Source organism: Neoarius graeffei, chromosome 22 (genome assembly GCF_027579695.1).
Source record: "Neoarius graeffei isolate fNeoGra1 chromosome 22, fNeoGra1.pri, whole genome shotgun sequence".
NCBI lineage: Eukaryota > Metazoa > Chordata > Actinopteri > Siluriformes > Ariidae > Neoarius > Neoarius graeffei.
In genome coordinates this window covers 56,802,669-56,823,013 of record NC_083590.1, presented here as the reverse complement: position 1 = coordinate 56,823,013, position 20,345 = coordinate 56,802,669, and the positions used below count along the sequence as shown (strand labels likewise).

Below are 20,345 nucleotides of genomic sequence, written 5' to 3'. Positions count from 1 at the left end.
TCAGAACTTACAGAATGCATAACGATCAGTAAGGCTTCACACTGAATGAACGTCTATAAGCTGTTTAAATAGCAACAATCAAGAAGAGACATGACGTGTGTGTGATGTCAGGGGTAGCACTGCCTCTGCTTACAGGAGGGAGATAGCCTAAGTGCTTGTTGCACGTACTGTATATTAATACTTTCATGATTTTTTTTTATAATGGTGAATTAATACACATACAAACTGTTAGAGCAACATGAAATAACAATTACATCAGCAATTTCTGAGTCATGAAAAATGGGAGTGATTTAGCAATAACATCTTGTTAGCTAATGAACTAATTCTAATTAGCTGTCGGTGAGGAAGAAGCTTAAACTGGAACTACTGTTAAACAATTCCTTTTTAACAGGAAAGGATGCACATAGAGCACAAATAATAGACTTAGGGGTTAACTGTAAAATTAACTAATCTAAGACCAGTGGGAGTAAGCAAAACATACTGCAATGGGCACTAGTCAAAAAAAAAAAGTCAAAGTTCTTCCCGCACCATTCTTTATGGCACGTTTGGCAGCGCCAATCTCCATTTCGTAGCCCTCAGCCTATATTACATAGCTAGGGTTACAGTGGGGGGCGGGTCCTCTGATAACCGTGAGAGTTTGACGCCCCACTCGCATCTGTATTGCAGCATGCCTTGTCAGACGGCAGTAGGCACCATTTTTATGATGGTCTTTGGTATGACCCAACCGTGAGTAGATTTCCCGATCGAGAGGCGGACATGCTAACCACTAGGCCACCCGCTGGCTACTCACTGCAGTGGGCAGTAGGCATAAACAAAAACAAGACAATGTTCTGGCTGAGACCATACCAGTATGGAAAACCCATCAACACATTTCTCTAGCAACAGCAAACGCTGATAAACATATGACGTATTCCAAGTGAGCAAAATTGGCCGCGCTATCTGGGTGGGACACTCGCCGATTATGGCCAACACATCTGTTCCTTGGAGTGTGTTATACCTCCCTGTGACACAGCATTCTCAATTTAAGGCCAACACCACAAACAAGTTGCTTTGTGACAATGAATAAATAAATGGGTATGGTGATGACCTCACAGGAACTTGATCCATTCAAGCACTTTGTGAGGCCTGTAGCATATACTAATAAAACTAGCTGTGACTGTAAATTTAGGATTCATAGTGGAGTAGAGCCCCATACTTAAGAGAATATGGTAATGCATCAACCTGATTTTTGATGGCTTTGACCCAAATGACATCTGTACCTACGTACAAACGCGTCCCACTACAGGGAACCCGATCATCAGTGCAAGGCAACGTATCTCAAAACACTTGACCAGCAGACAACGAAATTTGTCCCTTTTATTTCCATAAGATAGATGGAGGGCGGCACGGTGGTGTAGTGGTTAGCGCTGTCGCCTCACAGCAAGAAGGTCCTGGGTTCGAGCCCCGTGGCCGGCGAGGGCCTTTCTGTGCGGAGTTTGCATGTTCTCCCCGTGTCCGCGTGGGTTTCCTCCGGGTGCTCCGGTTTCCCCCACAGTCCAAAGACATGCAGGTTAGGTTAACTGGTGACTCTAAATTGAGCGTAGGTGTGAATGTGAGTGTGAATGGTTGTCTGTGTCTATGTGTCAGCCCTGTGATGACCTGGCGACTTGTCCAGGGTGAACCCCGCCTTTCACCCGTAGTCAGCTGGGATAGGATCCAGCTCGCCTGCGACCCTGTAGAACAGGATAAAGCGGCTACAGATAATGAGATGAGATGAAGACAGATGGGATTTTATCCGGTGCTTATTTTTAATTTGCTTTTTAAAAAATAACGTGTGATTATTTATGAACACGTCACAGAAATTATTCACGAGAGTTTCATATAAAATGAGTTAAAACAGTTTGATTAATCCACTCGCTTGTTGGACAGTTTGTGTTGTGTTAGGGTGATCGAGGGATGTAATTGCAGGAAGAGTTTTATTGAAAACACGCGAGCAAACAGATCCAAAATGGAGACGAAGGCCGAGTGGAAAACCAGGCAGTGGTAGAGTGAGGCACAGACAGGATATCAGAGGGAATACAATACTCACAGGCCAAAAACACAACCAGAAAAGTGACACACAAGGCTTTCGCAAACTCTGTATGTTACTCAGAGTCCTTATATATCTGCACTGTGATTGAGCTCTGATCAGGAACAGGGGATTAGTCCTAATGGTGCTGTGTGTGAATGTGAGCAATGAAACCAGACAGCTATGTGGGGCGTATGGAGTGTGATATTGGATGGTAACTCTACAGTAGTGGTGTAAAGTGAAAGCGCTGGTTCACTGCTGTCCCCCAGGCACCCAGCAGAGTCTCACCATAATAAATGTGCTGGTGTTGTTTCTGGTGCATGGCATGCGGCGTCAAAGAAAGGAATAAATATGTATCGTAACTGTGGTGTGTCTCTCATTATTGGTCTCACTGTCACAAGACAATGCAGTGAAAAACATGGCACGACACAATCCGATGGTTCATATGCTATAACATTATTGATTTTGTGCCAGTGCAGATATTTTGCCCATGTACTCATCAGGAGCTCCACTTTCAGGCCGTGAATAAATATATATTACATGTTTCATGTATTTATAATGCAGTATATCCTGTGTTAGGGTTCAGTTTAGAATTGATGGAGCTGGCTTAAATGACATGATCAAGTATAATTTTGGGCTGAACTGCCATTGTTTCCAAACACACCCTTTGTATGGTCTTTATTAATATTGCAAGTGATGATTTATTAATTAACAAAATGAGTTAACAAGTTGTCTGTTATCACTCGTGGCCTTTCATCACTCAGGCTACATCCACACGACAACGGCAACGAGATGTTATTTAAAAATATATCGCGTCCAAATGGGCAACGATCAGTAAAATATCAGGTCCATATGGCAATGCAATGCTTGCTGAAAACGATGCAATACACATGCCACACCTCTAGGGGCGCTGTAAGACGGTCCCTTCAGAGACACCAGAACAATAGAAGAAGTAAGGACACATGCGCATAAACTATTATGCACGAGACTTCATATTAGCCACAAAGTCAGAAAAATCTGTTTGTAAAATTACGTTATAATGACCAAATACAATGAAAAGTATTTTTCCAGTCTCACCTGTGAAAGGTAATCCCATGTGATCTCGTTTGGACGGCAAACCTGTTGGTACAGTTAAACGCAGCTAATCTTTATTCTCCGCTTTGACCCATCCAAAATGGCGGCGAGGATGACGTATGATTCTACGCGGAAGGCGGCGTCTTTAATGGTCCGGAATAAATTGAATGCTACACGTTGATGGATTAATTTGCTCTTCTACGCCCTTTTTGAGGAATGTATTGTAGGACTAAAACCAACATCTGAAGAGGTGAGATCGCTCCTTTTTTTTCCCTATTTTTGCTGGCGGGATTGACTCTGCCCTAAGGGCTATTCTCTCTCTCTCTCTCTCACTTTGCACCATTACACAATAAATATTCACAGTGAAAATATTTTGTAAGCGCGTTTCATGAACCAAGTTATAGGATTTGTTGACAACTCGCATCGAGTTCGTTACACTTCTACCCGGCATGAAGCACTCACAGTCATGTGGTTGTGACGTCATCGTAAACAAATCCGTTCTACTCATCCAGACGACTTCACAACGGCAACGTTGCCAGATCTTTCCACTCTGGAACCCGTTCTCAAAAAGATTGCGTTTTGGGCACCCAAAACGCCGGTGCCGTGTGGACGCCAGGCCTAAACGATAAGCAATTGTATCAGAGTCACCTGAATCCGTTGCCGTGTGGACAGGGCCTCAGTGGCTGCTCCGTTGTTTTGTGATGTGCTAAGGATTAGCACTGTATGTTTTAATTCATCGTTGTGAAAGTGTTAATATTAACGTGCTTATTTGCTAATGTTTATGGTAAAGTGTTACCCAGGTCAGAGCACAGTATTGTGTTTCATTACACACACGTGAACACATTGATTCACAAAGTATTTTTTCTCCAAGGATGTGGATCTAAAGAAGAGAGTGGATGAGAGTGCTCGCATTAAGCGGACTTACGGACACTACTTTGATCTCACTATTGTGAACGACAACCTGGATGCTGCATTTGAAACACTACAGGCGGCTTTGGACAAACTTTATTCTGAACCACAGTGGGTTCCTGTCGGCTGGGTGTACTGAAGGTGTGAGTGTGTGACCTGTGCAGCAGTTAATATTGACTATGTGTAGACTATGTGTTTTTTTCCCTCTCCCTTTCTACTCAAGGGGAAGACGACTGGTTTTATACTTGCACATTTGGGGGGGGGGATCAGTTTTCTTCTGCATTTGGAATTTTTAAAAAATGACCGCGAAGATTTCCATATTGTTACATTTTGTTTGCTTCCCTACTTATGGTTCCCCAAAACCAGCTGTATTTCTACAATGCAGTGTTTAATAGTTAACCCTTTGATGCAAAACATGGGTCAAAAGTGACCCGGCTGAGTTTTTATCTTGTATATCTTTGCAATAAATTAATTCCATCATTCAGTATTCAAGGTATTCCTCAATTAACTTGTTTTTGATAATCATACAGTTATGTGCAAAATAATAGCAGTCTAACATCACTAATGTGTTTAATTACTGATTTTGGCAGAAAAGATAATACAACATGGGAAAAAATAGGCGTAGCCGAGTAATGGGCAGCCAACAGAATCAAAAGTCATGACATGCACTCTGCTAATTGGGTATAATTGAGTCATTTAATGAAAGGGGCGTGTTTGAATTAATAGCAGCGTGTTCAAATTAATAGCAGTGTAGAGTTCAATTAGTGAGGTCATTCATTCTGTGAAGAAACAGGTGTCAATTATGGCCCTTATTTAAAGAAGGAAGGCAGCAAATGTTGTACCTGCTGGTTTTAGCCCTTGCTCATTGAGTAAAGTGGGCCGTTCCAGACAGTGTACCAACGGAGAAAGAACTTTGATCAAGAAGTTGATTGGAGAGGGGAAAACATCTAAAGAAGTGCAGAAAATAATTGGCTGCTCAGCTAAAATGATCTCAAATGTTTTAAAATGGCAAACAAAACCCGAAACACATGGCAGTAAAAGAAATACTACCATCCGCGTAGATCATAGAATAACAAGAATGGCAAAGAAGCATCCAATGATCAGCTCCAGGGAAATGAAAGAAGATCTTCAGTTACCTGTGAGTACTGCAACACTCAGAAGACGCCTATGTGAAGCCAAACTATTTGCAAGAAACCCTCGTAAAGTACCATTGCTGAAAAAAGACGTGTTGAAAAGGTTACAGTTTGCCAAGGAACAGAGTGACTGGCCTAAAGAAAAGTGGCGCAACATTTCTATGGACAGAAGAGAGCAAGATTGTTCTGACTGGGTCTAAAGGCCACAGACAGTTTGTGAGACGACCCATAAACACTGAATTCAAGCTACAGTACACTGTGAAGACTGTAAAACATGGAGGTGCCAGTTTGGGGATGTTTCTCATACTTTGGAGTCGGGCCCATTTATCGTGTACCAGACACCATGGACCAGTTTGAATATATCAGAATACTGGAAGAGGTCATGTTGCCTTATGCTGAAGAAATGCCCTTGAAATGGATGTTTGAGCAGGACAACGACCCCGAACACACCAGCAAGCGGGCAACATCCTGGTTCCAGACCAACAAGATTGCTGTTGTGAAGTGGCCAGCCCGATCTCCAGACCTCAATCCGATTGAGAATTTTTGGAGTGACATTAAAAATGCTGTTTTTGATGCAAAACCCAAGAAAGCAGAAGAACTGTGGAATGTAGTCCCGTCAGCTTGGGCTGGAATCTCTCTTCGCAGGTGTCAGATGTTAGTTGACTCCATGCCACACAGATGTAAAGCAGATATCAGAAATAAAGGTTATACAACTAAATATTAGTTCAGTGATTAACAGAAAAGCTAAATCTGTAAACAAATGTCAGTTTATACTGTAAATATTCGAGTTTGTGAATGAAAATGCAGACACTGCTATTTTTTTGAAGAGCCTATTATTCTTTTTTCTTCATTTTCAGTTTAAAATTAATATTTTGTTCATGTTTTCATTTGGAATTGAATGTGCGGTGCTCCCAGTGCCTTTGTGTATATGGAAATAAATGCTATTATGAGGATTGAGCTTTTTCTCAGTTGTTTTAAACACACTGCTATTATTTTGCACATAAGTGTACATCCTTATTTTATTTTTTCCTTTCTTACTTTTTGAATAAAAACCCCATACATGTCAACCTATACGGAATGTCCGTATTTTATACGGATTTGATTCAATAAACGTAGTATATGGGCGTACAAATAAAGTTATACGGATTCTTTAAAAAAACTTCAATATTTATTTAGAGCTATAATCAATTCCCACGATGATAAAAGAGCGCATAACATTTACAAACGTACTGTACACCACAGAAAGCACAGACAGCCAGTAAAGAGTCTTATGAAATCGCGCGTTATCTTGTGGTAGCGAGACTTCGTTCCACTTCTGATCATGCGCACACCACATTGTGAGAATCCCGCCAACCGGGAAGTAACATTTTGTTTGAAACGCGTATTTCCACCTGAGCGACTTTCACTAGCGACTGAAAAGATTCTGAACGGGCACTCCGGCAAGATCAACACAGACACTTGCTGTGACATGCAGCCTCGTGAGGTATTGGTGCAGACTGCTAAAAAAGCTGTCATGGAGTACAATTCAGAACATTAGAGTGACACTTTGTGCTTTTGTCGAACATTGGAGCTTTGTATTCATTCTGAAGGTTTACTGTTATTAATATTGAATAAAAAGTAACTTGGATATATCATTGTTAATTATCATTCAAATTTTAGGTAAATTATTTTAATTTGCATCTTATAAGGATTTTATAAGGGAAATACGGATTTTGGAGGTTGGTTATACAGGTTTGATTGACCAAAGGTTGACATGTATGAAACCCTTTTTGTATCGCTACCCTTCTAATGCACAACATGGGTCAAAAACGACCTGCATTCATTTTCCAGGTTATTTCATGTATGGCTGAGTGTTTCTATGATATACTTTTGAAATAAATTCATTTTGTCATTTACTTTTCCAAATATGCAGTAAATATCTTGTTTTTGTTTAGCACAAATTATCATTTTTATTTTTCCTTTCTTAAGTTATGAACAAGCACAGCTTTTGTAATTCTACATCAAGTTTACACACATGGGTCAGAACCGACCCGCATGCATTTACTCCAGCGTTTGGTGGGAACTGTGAATTGTGCTTGTGTCGGACATTTCACAGCTCAGCACAGCACCCTTTGCCCATCTCATACATGCAAGTAATGTTTTTCAATTGTTCTAACATTACCTTAGAAAAAAATTGATGATGTTTAGTAGGGCTGGGTATTGGCAAAGACTTCACGATTCAATTCGAATCACGATTCACATGCCACGATGCGATACTATCACGATTCATCACGATTCTTGAATCATTGCGATGCATTGCGATATTTTCAATATATTTAAGTGAAAATGTAAAAAATAGAGCATAATTACCAGTGGCTGTGTACGATCTGGATAGTGTCTTCAATTGATACATCACACAGCAACTCAGTTCATATATACATGAATTTATTTAACATTATTGCCATTAAAACATTCTTAATACTTTGGTGGGCACACTAATTACAAAAAGTGCAAATGATTAAGGTAGAATAATAAAAGAAAACTAATAAAATAAGGCTCATCAGTGACTGCCATTTTAAGTAGCTGCCATTAACAATAACATTTAACAGACATCAGATGGCACACTGAGAGAAAAAAGTGCATATGATCAATAGAACTGAATGTGTGCAATGTTGGTGCCGGTGTGGGACTCAAACAGAGCCCTAGTCTGTAACACGTGAGAAACCAACTCCCAGCTCTCGTCAATGTGGTGCGATGTTATAGTGAGGTATGGCTCTGTGGCTCGCGAAGTCCATCCATCGCATGTGAGGGCAACGCTTTCTGTAGAGGCGAGGGATTTTTTAACTTGTAGCTTTACCTTTTCATACATGTCCGGGATCATTACTTCTGTAAATTGTTTTCGGCTAGGGGTCACATAACGAGGCTCGAGTGTGTTTATCATACTTCTGAACCCACGATTTTCCACCGCGCAATATGGCCGTAAATCTTGGCAAATGAATTCTGCAATGGACTCAGTTATTTTTTTCGCACGTACAGATGAGGGTGCGAGCTTGCTGTCGAGGGTTGTTTGTTTTATCATGGGTTGTGGTGGTTGTTGCTGTTGCAGTTTGTCTGGATGGCGCCTCTGAATGTGTGCTCTTAAGTTTGTTGTATTTCCACAATACTTTATCGACATGCTACAGTGTCTACAAATTGCGTGAGTCATGTCCATTTCATTTTTACCGTCTTTGTTTCGGAAGCCAAAATGCGTCCAAACATCGGCTTTAAACTGTGAGGGAGGCACGCGAATCTTCTCGGCTTCGTCCATGTTGCAAACAGAGAGAGCACTAGGCGCCCGCTTTCGGAAATACCAATGGCATGAAGAAGGCAGCGGGCGTCAACAACTCCACTGCGCCATCTACATGATTGGATGTTGTATCCTAGGCTACTTGTTTTTGGCTGATATTCGCCTACCGTTCATACAGTTTTATTCATTTATTTTTTAACGTTAATAATCGATATTTGGCATCAAGAATCGATGCAGTATATCGTGAAAGTTGGCGATGCAATGCATCGCCATGACGATTAATTTGCACACCACTAATGTTTAGGTTCCCTTGAGAGTGAGTGGATTACTTGTCAGAAAGTTACAGTAATTACTATTAGCTACCGAGCTGTCGACATATTCTACTTTAGTTAGCTAATTTTATTGTAGTTGGCTTAGCTAACGACATAGTTAATAAATAAATAACTGGCCCCATTCACTGCTAAAGTAATTACTTGAAACAAATTATTATTATAGTATTAAGACATTTAATTTTAAATCACACTTGGATGACCCATGTGTAGTAATATAAAAAGTATTTTTGTTCATAAAGTAGGAAAGAAAAAATTAAATTAATGATTTGTGGTAATTAAAAGCAAGATATTTAAAGAATACTTGGAATATTCAATCATAAAATAAATTGATTTCAAAAGATAGAGCAAAGAAAAACTCAGTCAGCATGAAATAACCTGGAAAATGAATGCGGGTCATTGTTGACCCATGTTGTGCACTAGAAGGGGTTTGCATATGTTTTGCATCAAAAGGTTAAGGACTCAAATAGAACACGGGCTGGATTTCCTGCTCAGAAGTGACTCATGCAGGTGGCTCTGGGTTACTGATCAGAAGGTCAGGAGTTCAAGCTGCCACTCTGCCCTTAACCCTGTCTGCTCCAGAGCTGCTGTATCATGGCTTCACTCTGACTCCAGCTTCCTAACAAGCTGAAATATGCAAAGAAAGAATTTCACTGCTCCACGATGTATACGTGACAAATAAAGCCTTCTACCGTATCTCTTCTATGATGTATGAATTAGGATTGAGAATTAGAAGCATCTGTTGGTGTGTACTGATGTGCCACACATCCCTACTGTACACCTTCAAATCCCACGTGCAAACGCAGTACCACTAAACGCATATATAGTTTGTAACGTACTGTTAATCATTTTGTGTCCGTGTTCTTGTGAGTTCTAGTGAAATGTTTGGTTGCAAGTTGATCTTTTGGAGGTTATTTTGACACTGACCTCCATGAAAGCTACTTCCTACTTCCACAGTATTGAGTGTACCATGTCATGCCAACCTTCTGTGTGTGTGTCACTTCCTGACCTCTGAGGGAAAGCAATAAATATAGAGAATATTTTATATCCAAATTGAATCTGTAATGATTTGATCTATTAAGAACTTGTATGGATGGTGCAATGATTGAGCAATGTTTGCTTCAAAGTGTTTCATAAGTGATCTTAAAAACAGAGAAAATACAAAAACATGATGCAATACTTTGTTGTGTGACCCACACTGCTGTGGAGAGTCTTGCTATAAAACCCTGTGCATAGTTTTCAAAGTGCCAAACAAACAGGACTTAATAAAACGTGTGTGTGTGTGTTGGGGGGCAAAACTGAAAAAGTTGGGGTGGTGTGAAAAATGCAACTAAAAAAGATATTGATTTCTAAATGTATTTTGACATTGCAGACAGAATGAGCCCAAGATAATTCATGTTTTGTTGGTCACCTTCATTTCATTTGTTAATATCCGTCCATTCCTGCGTCTCAGACCTGTAACGCCTTCCAAAAAAATTGGGACGGGGCAATTTAGGGCGAGTAATGAGGTACAACCATTAAATAATGATGTGATGTCAACAGGTGACTGTAATCATGATTGGTACAAAATCAGTATCCAGGAAAGGCCGAAGATCTCCAGTTGATCAACAAATGTGTGATAAAATTATTGAAATGTTTAAAAATGACTGTGATGGAGCATTAATACAGAAAAGTACACTGAGATTTTGGAGCAGCATCTGCTGCATTCAAGACGACATCTTTTCCAGGGAGATTTGAAAAAGACGATGCAAAACCACATTCTGCTCACATTACAAAGGCGTGGCTGTGGAAGAAGAGGGCGTGTCCCCTCTGTCCCCAATAGAGAATGTGTGGAGAATTTAGAAAGGAAAAATATGACAGTGACAAACCCATACTGGGTGGCACGGTGGTGTAGTGGTTAGCGCTGTCGCCTCACAGCAAGAAGGTCTGGGTTCGAGCCCCGTGGCCGGCGAGGGCCTTTCTGTGCGGAGTTTGCATGTTCTCCCCGTGTCCGCGTGGGTTTCCTCCGGGTGCTCCGGTTTCCCCCACAGTCCAAAGACATGCAGGTTAGGTTAACTGGTGACTCTAAATTGAGCGTAGGTGTGAATGTGAGTGTGAATGGTTGTCTGTGTCTATGTGTCAGCCCTGTGATGACCTGGCGACTTGTCCAGGGTGTACCCCGCCTTTCGCCCGTAGTCAGCTGGGATAGGCTCCAGCTCGCCTGCGACCCTGTAGGACAATAAGTGGCCACAGATGATGGATGGACCCCATATTGTTACACACCTTAAAGTGTACCTGTAGTGAATTTTAATTACTAGCTATTTCAAAAGATCACGTATGATACCAGTGGTTCCATCATGTAACGTTCGTCATAAGCTCTTGTCAAGTACACGCGAGTTTTAAGTCACTGCTCTGCCAGTCAGGCATGGTCAGTAACATGTTGCCTTCTTCATGGGCTGTTCCGTCACCAGTAGTGACACACAGTCGTTGGTTTGTCCAATTGGCTGGGCTGCAGTGGACTGGTCACTGACCCCGTGCTGCAAACACCAGCATAAGATAACACATTATCAACCGATCTGCTCATAAGAAATATTTACACTTACTCGAGCTGATCTTTGGCTGCAATGAGTCGACGTTAAAAAAAAGGCACCATTTGTCATCAGTATCGCAGTTCTCAAGATTAAACCAAATTGCTGTCCTGAATCTTGAACTGAATCATGAATTGATTTGCTGTCCTGAATCATCCGAAGCGTATAAAATCTGCGTGCCATCTCGCAACAAGTTTTACCTCCAAATAGCCCAACCTATGTCAGACAGATTTTATCCTGTTTACGGTGGGCGTTCCCACCGTGAAAAAGAAACCAATCGAAACCGAAAGAGTGAAAGTGATTATCATGCTGTTACCATGGGAACAGTCTTTTATGACTGGGTAAGTGGGCACTCAGTACTCCGACTCCAGTGTAACTGAGTAAGGGGACAAGTTTTATGTTTCATCTAATTTAGGGAATTTAAATTCCAAAGACATGCAGTTAGGTTAATATGGGACGGCCTTGGGCTGAGGTGCCCTTGAGCGAGGTGCCGAACTCCCAACTGCTCCCCGGGCGCTGTTAGCATGGTTGCCCACTGCTCTGGGTATGTGTGTGTGCTCATTGCTCACGTGTGCGCATGTGTGTGTTCACTGCTTCAGATGAGTTAAATGCAGAGAGGAATTTCACAAGCGTGTGATGAATAAAGTTGTGCTTTCTTTCTTTTCTTTCTTAAAAACTATAATATTATTTGGCAGTGGACACATAGGAAAGTGTAACGTATAAAGTTTCTGTCAATATGTTTATCGTGCTTGTATGATAAAAAAATCTGCGAAGATATTTATCTCAATACATGACCTACTCATTCTAAACCTGTCGAAGTTCACTGGCAAAGCTCTCGACCCCAAAGTACAACCAAATCTACTTGCACGTCATGCCATGAAATAATAGATATGTGCCATAAAATAAAGCTCTCTTACAAGTATTAGATCTATATTCATTCAACATGTTCTGAAGTAGGCGGCACGGTGGTGTAGTGGTTAGCGCTGTCGCCTCACAGCAAGAAGGTCCTGGGTTCGAGCCCCGGGGCCGGCGAGGGCCTTTCTGTGCGGAGTTTGCATGTTCTCCCCGTGTCCGCATGGGTTTCCTCCGGGTGCTCCGGTTTCCCCCACAGTCCAAAGACATGCAGGTTAGGTTAACTGGTGACTCTAAATTGAGCGTAGGTGTGAATGCGAGTGTGAATGGTTGTCTGTGTCTATGTGTCAGCCCTGTGATGACCTGGCGACTTGTCCAGGGTGAACCCCGCCTTTCGCCCGTAGTCAGCTGGGATAGGCTCCAGCTTGCCTGTGACCCTGTCCAACAGGATAAAGCGGCTACAGATAATGAGATGAGATGAGATGTTCTGAAGTAGAGCCCTGCACTCCCGCGGGACCCGATGCAAAGCAGTGCGGCACGGGACAAATTTTGAAAGCTCATTGCGGGCGCGGGCGGGAGGGGGAGTGCACAATGCGGGCGCCGGCGGGAGAGGTGATAAGCTGCAGTCCCGCTAACTAAAAACGTGTTTAAAATAAAATTTATAAATTATTAATTTATGTCTATCATATATAATTTGTGCTGGATATTTTATTTGGCGTTAATAAAAACATTTTAAGATGCCTAAATTTGCAGATGTGGTTGTGGCAGCGGGGGTGTGGCCAAGCAGCATTCTGTGAATGGAGGGCGGGGTCGGGGAAGGTAAGTGGCTTGGTCATTACACCTGATGTCAATGTGTGTGTGTGTGTGTTTGTTGCAGGGATGGAGTATAAAGGGAGGGGGAGAGGAGAGAAGAGGGATTCACTCCCCAACCACAACACGTGTGTGTGAGTGAATGTGTGAGTGAGTGAGTGAAAGAAAGAAAGCTGAAAAGCTCAATAAAGTGAGTGGTGTGCGTCCTGGGTTTCAGCACCACTGTAGTAATCCCCGATGTGGGTGGAGCACAGAAGCACGGCAGGCGAGAGTTCGTGTTCACACCCACTCACTTTATTGAGCTTTTCAGCTTTCTTTCTTTCTTTCACTCGTTCACTCACTCACTCACTCTCACACACACGTGTTGTGGTCGGGGAGCGAATCCCTCTTCTCTCCTCTCCCCCTCCCTTTATACTCCATCCCTGCAACACACACACACACACAAATTGACATCAGGTGTAATGACCTAGCCACTTACCTTCCCCGACCCTGCCCTCCATTCACAGACTGCTGCTTGGCCACGCCCCCGCTTCCACAGTGGTCTAATATCCCGTACGTTTCCGATTCGTTTCCGCTCTTCCGTGTTTGAGATCTCCGATAATGGCAGAAGAGCAGAGCTCCTCTAGTGAAGCTCACAATGGGTATCTCTGTAAAGCCTCAGCTGCGCATGCCGCCTGGCAACGCGCACCCTCGCTACGTGCGCTAGGTGAAGGATCGGTCAGTGGAGAGCTCAGCTAAGCTCAGCATGTTTAATTCCCCAAGCCAATGACAAGAACTTTCGTGAGAAATAACGCGAACGTCTGCATCATGCGGGATTTGCGGGCGGGAGCGGGACTGAAAATCATAATTCTTTGTGGGAGCGGGCGGGAGCGGGACTGCACAATGCGGGAGCGGGACTGAAAATTCTGTCCCGCGCAGACCTCTATTCTGAAGTTACTTGACTGGGAATCTCGACCCACAGAACGCTGCTTGTTTACTCGCACCCCATAACCCGGAATCTATGACTGTACGCCACTTCCGGCCGGCAACGGCTGCTCCTCATGGTTCTGCCTCCGTGGGTAATTCACAAAATAAAATTGTCCACAAAAGTGTTTTTACGGTGTTTTTGACTGAATATGCGTGTCTTTTGTCTATAAGTAATACATAAAGCACAATTAATGTTGTAAGCATGACCAGTACACTTTAAGACCTGTTTACAGGAAGAACGGGACAAAAAAACACCTGAAACACTTCATCAGTTGGTGTCTTCAGTCCATAAACATCTTAAGTGTTGGGAGAAGGAACAGGAACATTATAAAGTGGGAAATGATTTACTGTCCCAACTTTTACTGAAATGTTTTGGGGTTTTTTTTCCAAAATGACAAAATCCATGAGGTAAAACATCAAATAATGTGCTGCTGTATTGTTTTGAGTGCAATACAGGTCAAAGATTATTTACAAATCATTGCTTTTAGTTTTAATTTCAATTTCAGTGCATTTCATCCATGTCTGGCCAGAACGTGTTTATATAAGTGGCTCAGTCTATAAAAAATAAATGCAGGACAGGAAAGGGTCTGTAATAGCCAATTAGAAAGTCACAATCATATCTTTATTCCAACAAATTCTTGAATGATTTAAATGAAATGAAAAACAGTCTAAAATCTCATCCAAAAAAGGTTTTATGATGTAGAGAAATTACAGAATATAGAATTACAGATTGAAATTATTATGGTTTGACTATAATAAATAAAGTGCAGTAGCTTATTAGACCAGAAGTGCATGCGTCTTTAAAAACAGCAGTTCTCTATTGGTCACAATAATAAAAAAAAAATCAAGACAGGACTTCATTATAAACCTCAAACAACATGCATGATACCAATACAAAAATACATAGAATCAATATTTTATTCAGTAAATGTCAATACGTACTGGATCATATTCACAACATGCTAGAATAAAATATGTAAAGCATAATAATGTACAGCAAGCAGGTTAAGACTGTGAAATAAACCCTGACGGGACGATGCAGGCAAAGACATGACAAATATAATATCAGATTCCTCGTAGAAATTTGGAACAAGTAAAAATATACTTCATATTCATCCTTAACACACCTCAGATTCAGTTATCTATTGCACATGACTCATTCAGGTATGCAAGACCATGGATGACAATACAGAATACTAGGGGAAGGACTTCATTGCCATCTCCTATTCCTGCATACAGCTCTTTGTTATTTCTTGTCAGTGTAATATTGAATAAGAGCAACAGCTGCTTCATCTTCTGGAACATCTTATCGTCCCTCAGGAGAAAGGGAAGCTCACTGAAGGGGACTGGTTGGGAAACTTTTGTCAGATGAGTTACCTGACAAGGCAGAGCACAGTAATATTAGCCTTAAGGTCAGAGTTGAAGCTGAAATCATACTGTAGGTGCAGGAAGAAGCCCAGTAACACCAACTGCTTTCTTCTGGATTACTGTCCCTTTCCAGGGTAAAGGAAAATGTGTGAGGCAATTAAAAGAATACTTACTAAATCATAGAGCACATTAATTGTTTCTGATGAGCAGGTTTTTAGCACATCAAGGCCATCACTCGTTAGTTCTTAAAAGAAATAATAACCCAGAATCAGCTCATAAATCTTAAACGTCAGACACTTCTCAGATCATAATGTGTGTACACATCATCTCACTTACCTTCAGCAGCACTAATCAGCATGTGCATAGCAGTGAAGATTAACTGCCTCTGACTGGTTGACTTTCCAGATGATCCATTATGGCTGGTGTTAGCTGAATGAAAAGCAGTTTGATTGGTCATACATTCTTTTATTCAAATGACTATTTTATCTATATTAATTATCCACTGAAATCAGCTAAACTTGGGCTACATCCACACGACAACGGCAACGAGATGTTATTTAAAAATATATCGCGTCCAAATGGGCAACGATCAGTAAAATATCAGGTCCATATGGCAACGCAACGCTTGCTGAAAACGATGCAATACACATGCCACACCTCTAGGGGCGCTGTAAGACGGTCCCTTCAGAGACACCAGAACAATAGAAGAAGTAAGGACGCATGCGCATAAACTATTATGCGCGAGACTTCATATTAGCCACAAAGTCAGGAAAATCTGTTCGTAAAATTACATTATAATGACCAAATACAATGAAAAGTATTTTTCCAGACTCACCTGTGAAAGGTAATCCCATGTGATCTCGTTTGGACGGCAAACCTGTTGGTACAGTTAAATGCAGCTAATCTTTATTCTCCGCTTTGACCTATCCAATATGGCGGCGAGGATGACGTATGATTCTACGCGGAAGGCGGCGTCTTTAATGGTCCGGAATAAATTGAATGCTACACGTTGATGGATTAATTTGTTGTTTCTCACCTGTGAAAGGTAATCCCATGTGATCTCGTTTGGATGGTAAACCTGTTGGTACAGTTAAACGCAGCACATGAATCTTTATTCTCCGCTTTGACCTATCCAATATGGCGACGAGGATGACGTATGATTCTACGCGGAAGGCGGCGTCTTTAATGGTCCGGAATAAATTGAATGCTACACGTTGATGGATTAATTTGTTCTTCTACGCCCTTTTTGAGGAATGTATTGTAGGACTTAAACCAACATCTGAAGAGGTGAGATCGCTCCTTTTTTTTCCCTATTTTTGCTGGCGGGATTGACTGCCCTAAGGTCAGCGTCTCTCTCTCTCTCTCTCTCTCTCTCTCTCACTTTGCACCATTACACAATAAATATTCACAGTGAAAATATTTTGTAAGCGCGTTTCATGAACCAAGTTATAGGATTTGTTGACAACTCGCATCGAGTTCGTTACACTTCTACCCGGCGTGAAGCACTCACAGTCATGTGGTTGTGACGTCATCATAAACAAATCCGTTCTACTCATCCAGACGACTTCACAACGGCAACGTTGCCAGATCTTTCCACTCTGGAACCCGTTCTCAAAAAGATTGCGTTTTGGGCACCCAAAACGCCGGTGCCGTGTGGACGCCAGGCCTAAACGATAAGCAATTGTATCGGAGTCACCTGAATCCGTTGCCGTGTGGACAGGGCCTTGATTTACCTGCTTTCCAACTGGCCGGTGCACTCTGACCTCCGTTGTGACTGGAAACTGGCCTGAAGGTCACTGTGGGTAGTCCATCCATATCATCCATCTCAGACTGGAGCACGTACAAAAATTTGTCAGTGAGCTCATCTGGTGTGTCAGGAAAATAAATTTGAGAATCATCCATAGATTCATCACACATTTTCTCCAGCTTCTCCTCTAAAGTGGAGAGAAGTGTCTGGTCTGGAAGAATCTCTTGAAAGAGTTGTAACAGAGAGAAACGCGTTTCAGGTTGCAGACAAGCCAATTTGCGCAATGTCTCCTTTACGCTCGCCAGATCTGCAACACAGAAAAACACACAGGCACGTTCTGTTAGAGCCACTCTGGATGAGTCGCCACAGTATAGTGAGATCTGTCATGATTTTTATATCACATTATAAGTGCTGAACTTCTAGACAAGAGAAAAATCAAGCCCCAATCGGCTAACACCAAGGCATCGTGACCAAGCTAGACAGTACACAACCTGGATTGGTTAATTCAAATGCTAAAAACCACACTGACCTTTTTTCAGGGCACTCAGTGAGGATCCCGCTGTTGTTTGTGCCCGTAAGCCGTCCACGACTGAAAACTGAGTAATGTTCTCATCTGCTTCAATCCCATCAGGGCTTACACCAACATCTGAACATCCAAACACGATACATATTTCATAAGCATGCTCATACAGTACAACCCTTTCCTAATATGAACAATAAAATAATACTGTAACACACACATGCACACGACTAACCATAGTGACCATCACTTTTAATGTTCAGTTCACTGACACTGTAGGCCAGAACAGTGTTTGGGGGGATCTCAATAGCAACATCTCTGATTTTCTCCACAGAAACGCAGTTGATCAGACGGACCTGGATGCAACAGAGTATTCACAGACATCTTCATTTCATGTTTATACCAAGTGTATAACAGTTTTAACATGAGACATTGTCACAAAGAAACACTGAGATGAAATGAGATGCAAAAGGAAACCCATCCTTTTCTAGGTGACACCAACTACAATGATTATAGGTTTGCGTCAAACAGTAATAAGTGGGTTGAAATGATCTTCTGTAAAAGAATGCTAGTATGAGCACAATAAATAATGATTCTTTAGATTCCTGGAATAAGCACAGGAAATTCAGTACAGTTACAGCAGTAATTTTTACAGTAGGTCCAGGTTGACCATATCCAGAGAAAGATAGAAACTGGAGTGAAACAAATCATACAAATACAGAATTAGGAGAAGAATTACACTCAGTGGCCTGATTCTCTAACATACACCTGATTTGTAGACTCACCGGCCACTTTAACTTGTCCCTGATTCTAAGATCCCTGTTCTTGACTGCAGGAGTGGAACCCAATGTGTTCTGCTGCTGTTGCATGCTGAGATGCTTTTCTGCTCACCACGGTTGTAAAGAGTGATTATATGAGTTACTATGAGTTCCTGGCAGCTCAAGCCAATCTGTCCATTTCCCTCTGACCCTCTCTTATCAACAAGGCGTTTTGTTTCCACCCACAGAGCTGTCGCTCACTCACTCAGTGTTTTGAAATGATTTATTGTGGTCTCATTTTTTTTACATCAGAAAAACCTATCAGTTTAACGGGGTGTGTGATGGGTTGTTTGAACACCTGGTTGACTCAATATATCCAGAATCCCAGTGTGGATTCAGGCAGGGCAGAGGGACCATAGACATGATATTTACCATGAGGCAGATCCAGGAAAAAAGACATGAACAAAACATGACTCTTTACATGGTGTTCATTGATTTGACCAAAGCATTCGATACCATCAACCATGATGGCCTTTGGATAATCCTACAGAATCCTACATGAACATGGTGTTTGACTTCAAACTAAGATCAATGTGTACAAAGCAGTAGTTCTCACTATGTTCCTATATGGCTGTGAGACCTGGACAACCTACCCCTGCCACATTCAGCTTCTGGAACAATTTTAACAGCGCTGCCTGAGATCTATTTGTGGTATTAAATTGCATGACAAGGTTTCTCACCTTGTTTTCTGGCCTTTGGATAATCCTACAGAATCCTGTAGGATTGCCACCATCAACAAGATGGCGGTGTGTGCGGACGCAGCGGCCCCTCTCTGTCCCGATAATGTGGTGTTTACATGTTTGTCTTCGTCGGTGTGCTCGAGTGATGGTATGTTTTCGTCGCGTTTGTCCGTCCCAAGGCACACATACAGCCGTGGGACTCTTTTTAACATTGGCAACAATTTTTTCTGTAAGTTAAACCCGGCACACGCTAAGGAGCTACATGACCTCTGCCTACTCCGGCGGCCCGCTTTGACATCGACCCCCACTTCTGCTGCACACTCGCAGAGGAAGCGCCGTAGGCGGTGCAAGAGGAGGCAGAAGCGGGAAAAGCACGGGGGTATCCGGGCCAGGCTAATGGCTAATCCACACAAGCCAACTATACTGTCCATCGTACTCACCAATGTATGCTCCTTGGATAACAAACTGGACTATATTCACCTTTTGAGAGCGACCCGACAGGCTGTGAGAGAGTGCTGTGTTTTTGTGTTCATGGAAACATGGCTCAACGACAGCATACCGGACTCCGCCATCCAGCTCGACCGGCTAACATGCTATCGAGCAGACAGAGCCCTCATTGAAGGAGGTAAGACCCGCGGCAGTGGGGTCTGTGTTTACATCAGGGATGCTTGGTGTCAGGACACTGTGGTAGTTTGCAGACACTGTTCACCCCTTGTGGAGTTTATGATCATCAAGTGCCAGCCCTTCTATCTACCGAGGGAGTTTTCTGCCATCCTGCTTGTTGTAGTTTACATTCCTCCCAGCTGCAACAACAACGATAGGGACAAGGCACTGAGTGAACTGTACTGCGCCATCAGTGATCAACAGACAGCCCATCCAGAGGGACTTCTCATCGTAGCTGGGGATTTCAACCACGCAAATCTCAAAACGGTGTTTCCTCAGTTACATCAATACATTGACTTTGCAACATGGGGAAACAACACACTGGACCAGGTTTACACAACACTGAGAAGAGCATACAAGGCCTCACCCCTCTCCCATCTTGGTGCTTCAGACCACATCACTGTTATGCTAATGCCAGCATACAGGCTGAAGGTCAAAGTCACCAGACCGGTCCAGAAGCAGGTACAGATGTGGCCAGTGGGTGCTTCCTCAGCACTTCAGGACTGCTTTAACATCCCAGACTGGGACATCTTTAAGCAGGCAGCCACTTACAACCACCAGATCAACATCCAGGAATATTCAGACACTGTTACAGCC

At 42.4% G+C, this 20,345-nt stretch overlaps 2 protein-coding genes across 5 annotated transcripts in view; one reads left to right on the top strand and one right to left on the bottom strand.

Moving 5' to 3' along the window:
* Window positions 1-20,345, top strand: part of pals2b (protein associated with LIN7 2, MAGUK p55 family member b) — a 114,069-nt gene that overhangs the window by 67,936 nt on the left and 25,788 nt on the right. For 3 of the 4 annotated variants that reach the window (XM_060905011.1, XM_060905013.1, XM_060905012.1), the window contains exon 12: window positions 3,993-6,730. The exons of the other annotated variant lie outside the window; for it this stretch is intronic. In XM_060905011.1, coding sequence (XP_060760994.1) covers window positions 3,993-4,169 — 177 coding nt within the window. In that variant the 3' untranslated portion in view covers window positions 4,170-6,730. Of the gene's footprint in view, window positions 1-3,992; window positions 6,731-20,345 lie in introns of those variants that run through there. 4 annotated transcript variants of the gene reach the window in all.
* gsdmea (gasdermin Ea) overlaps window positions 14,660-20,345 on the bottom strand; it is a 34,825-nt gene continuing 29,139 nt past the window's right edge. The window contains exons 5-10 of the mRNA XM_060905016.1: window positions 17,823-17,943; window positions 17,597-17,713; window positions 17,054-17,374; window positions 15,657-15,749; window positions 15,494-15,564; window positions 14,660-15,329 (exon numbers count right to left, since the gene is read on the bottom strand). Of these exons, the coding sequence (XP_060760999.1) occupies window positions 15,087-15,329; window positions 15,494-15,564; window positions 15,657-15,749; window positions 17,054-17,374; window positions 17,597-17,713; window positions 17,823-17,943 (966 nt within the window). The 3' untranslated portion in view covers window positions 14,660-15,086. The remainder of the gene's footprint in view (window positions 15,330-15,493; window positions 15,565-15,656; window positions 15,750-17,053; window positions 17,375-17,596; window positions 17,714-17,822; window positions 17,944-20,345) is intronic.